A 3,384-nucleotide genomic window follows, 5' to 3' on the forward strand; every position below is an offset into this window, starting at 1 on the left:
AGGACTCACAACACCAAACATGTTCATCTGGTGACACCAGTTGATCTGTGGCAGTTCACAGGAAGCATTTATTTTCTTTTTCTATTTGTTTTCTTTTTCTATTTATTTCTGATAGACAAAACAAACAAGTAGCCTCTTTGATGGGTTTGTCTTTATTTTTATTTCTTTAAAATAAGTGTTCTACACATATCACTCTCATTTCCACATTTTTAGGTAGAAGGCAAAAATATAACTCCAACAGAGCAAAATGACAAAAATATTCACACAGGTAAGGAAAGTAACATTATACACATGAATCTGAGTGAAAATATTGATATAAATTCATATGAACATTAAATATAATTAACAGAAAATCAAAAGAAACCTACCTCTCCAAAGAGGTTACATTACAAAAGGGAAAAGGAAGAGACCTGAACAGGAAGTTCAGTCAGCTTGTGATATAAGATAGATATGTTTACAGTCTGTATATAAATCATTTGGTGTAACTAACCTTATTTCAGGGTTAACACAGACTTTTCACTTTAACTCCTTTCAGAAATAGGCCTCTGTATACAAAAAGTGTCTTAAAAGACACATTTCATTATACAGAAATAAAACACTTGTCTGACCACTTTTAAAACCCAGTAACCAAACCACATCAGATTCACTCAGAACTTCCTAAAGAACAAATCAAACATAAAGTAAACCAGAAAAATAATGAAAACCATTAACTTAAGTAAATACATTAGTGTGTTTCTCACTCTCAATTTCTGCTGCAGATGAAGTTGAGTTTGTGAGATTCAGGAAGACTGATCCAGCGCTGATCTCCTCCAGACTGAACTGCTCCTTTTCTGTTCTCGAGGCTGCAGTTTTCCCGTGTCGTTCCGTTCCCTGGAGCCCAGTTGTGATAGCACACGATCTCTCCACTCACCCAGAGCCACATGTTCATGCTGCAGTAGTTGTGTAAACCCAACCACACCGCCGCAGTAGACGCCCGTTTAACCACGTTCATCACACCACGCTGAATCTCTTCTGAATGAACCGAGACCAGATCCACATGATTCTGTCTGCAGTAACTCAGAGCTTCAGACCACGTCAGATTCTCTTTGATCAGAATCAGTTCAGAATCAAAATCTGGAAACAAAACAAACCACAAGCAGAAACTAGAGAGAGACTGATCAAAAACAACATGCAGAACAAACACTGTGGATGAATTTGTCATGTCAGACATGTAGTGTGAACTTTAAGAGATCTGGAGGTGATGATGGATTGTGTGTGTTTTGTGAGGATCTACTCACCTTCATGACACACAAAAGGAAACTGGTTGATGCAAGAGACGTCATTCCATTGTCCCCGAGTTTTCAGTTCAATCATTGTACAGTCTTCACCACGATTATAATTATCAGGTTGACCAGACCTCCAGTATCTGAATGAGGAGTCACTCTGATCTGACCACTGCCATGAGTCTCTGAACAGACCGATCCAGACATGTGATCCAGATAACTGTCTATCACTAATGAACTGCTTAACCTGTTGATTCTCATTCTGGTTTCTCACACTGACCAGATCAATGTGATTCTGTCTGCAGTAACTCTGAGCGTCTGTCCAATTCATCGTCTGATTGACAAGGACGAGTCCTGTGTTTGCTTTAAGAAAAACAAATGAGAAAAAGATTCATGAATCCATTTGATTGTTATTCTTACTCTGATTTATGGTTTGGATGTGAACAGGAGCAGCGGTGGAAACATCAGAAACACGTCATTCATAGACTTGATCTGCTTCTACAGCTGATGATATATTGAATATTCACAATGTTCAAGATATTTTACATTATACCATGAAATAAAGCCCTTGTAAGTTTGTGTTGAGATATTGAAGGCTGAAAATATCAAGCTGAATCACCTCTAGTCACTGATGTATGTTTATTATTAATAATATAAGATCAGTTTAGATCTCTAATATTTTTAGGCTCTTTAATTGCAAGTTTTCATTGTAACAAATGATCATAAAGAGGGACAACAGAAGATCAAAGTGTGTTCAGTGAATAAAGTCTTTTCTTCTGTAAAATATTGAGTTGATACAGAAATTGTCTCAGAATTAGATGTGTGACAAATATCCACAGTTTCTTCTAAAGTCATGATCAAATTAAATATTAATACTGTTTAGTATGCCATTAAAATTTGGTATATGTTGAATCTATAATCATAACTGGACATGGTTTTGCATTCTATTTCAATTTCTTATATTTTATTATATATATATTTTTATTTATTATTTTTATTTTATTTTTGTATTTGTATGTAATGTAATTCAAAAGTCTTTTTATAGCTAATGTCTTTGTTTCTAGTTTTTAAAATTATATTTTTCTTATTTTATATTGAAATTTTCATCAGCAGTCATATAAGCATTTCACTTCAAAGCATACTGTGTATGACTGTGTATGTGACAAAAAAATTGAATTTGAATTTGATCTATAAATGAACTCACTGTTGTTGCAGATGAAATGTCGGTTTTCACTACATGGCAAATCATGCCATTGTCCATTTAACATCATAGCACAATTAGCATTGCCATCTGGTTGTTTATCTCCCCAGTTCAGATAGAGCGCAGGTTCACCTGAAGACCACTGCCATTTATCACGACCCGTCTTCTGCAGCCCAATCCAGACCAACTGAACACTTCTATCATTCACACTCTTGTTCAGCTCGTTCATGTCGTTCATGTTGTCAGCGGTGGCCAGATCTGTGTATTTCTCTCTGCAGTATCTCTGAGCTTCAGTCCAGTTCTTCCTCTCATTTATAAAGTGATACTGACGCTGAACACATTCAGATACGGAGCAGAGAGCTGTGAAAGAGAGACTTTGCTTTAATGCTTTTCATAACAGGATCAAACCTAATGAAACTAGAAACCATAAATAAAACCACAAACACACTCACCAGTGAGAAGAAGAATGAAAAATCGAGTTTGGTCCATTTCTGAAGAAGAAAAATACAGATAAACTCTAATTAAGATAAACTAATTTTGGTATAAGACATGATGTCAGCAATAATTAAAAACATAAATGCACCGTACACAATAATTAAGACAATATTAACATGTCAGAGTCTAATTCTAGTTAAAGAATGAAGATGTGAGTTGTTCTTACTTTAGAGGTCGTGTGTTTCTGTCCTGAGTCTGATGTTTCTGTCTGCAGCTTTAGTGTGATTATTATATCTGCTCTCATCCCTCATTCAGTGTCACATCATTTGTTTATTACTCTAAACAAAAGCCCTCTTCATTTTTCTTCCTCATTCATCTGTTTTTGTGATATTTTTGTGTTGCTGTGTTTCTCTGGAAGTCTGTTCATTTGAATGTGGTGGAGACTGAGAGTCTGTAAAAATCCACCTTAACATTTGCATTTTCCTC

General features: G+C 35.5%; 1 protein-coding gene across 2 annotated transcripts; it reads right to left on the reverse strand.

Moving 5' to 3' along the window:
* Positions 1 to 612: 612 nt before the first annotated feature.
* On the reverse strand, positions 613 to 3,159 carry LOC127160918 (macrophage mannose receptor 1). Of its 2 annotated transcripts, none has more exons than XM_051103548.1 (4): positions 3,125 to 3,159; positions 2,467 to 2,823; positions 1,278 to 1,625; positions 613 to 1,113 (listed from the first exon to the last, which is right to left on the reverse strand). In XM_051103548.1, the coding sequence occupies exons 2-4, from the start codon at positions 2,699 to 2,701 to the stop codon at positions 743 to 745; spliced, it is 954 nt and encodes a 317-aa protein (XP_050959505.1). In that variant the 5' UTR covers positions 2,702 to 2,823; positions 3,125 to 3,159; the 3' UTR covers positions 613 to 742. The 2 variants fall into 2 exon arrangements, with proteins under 2 accessions (XP_050959505.1, XP_050959504.1); XM_051103547.1 differs by lacking the exon at positions 3,125 to 3,159 and adding an exon at positions 2,916 to 2,952.
* Positions 3,160 to 3,384: the final 225 nt, after the last annotated feature.

The sequence above is a fragment of the Labeo rohita genome, unplaced genomic scaffold (genome assembly GCF_022985175.1).
Source record: "Labeo rohita strain BAU-BD-2019 unplaced genomic scaffold, IGBB_LRoh.1.0 scaffold_493, whole genome shotgun sequence".
NCBI classification, from domain to species: domain Eukaryota; kingdom Metazoa; phylum Chordata; class Actinopteri; order Cypriniformes; family Cyprinidae; genus Labeo; species Labeo rohita.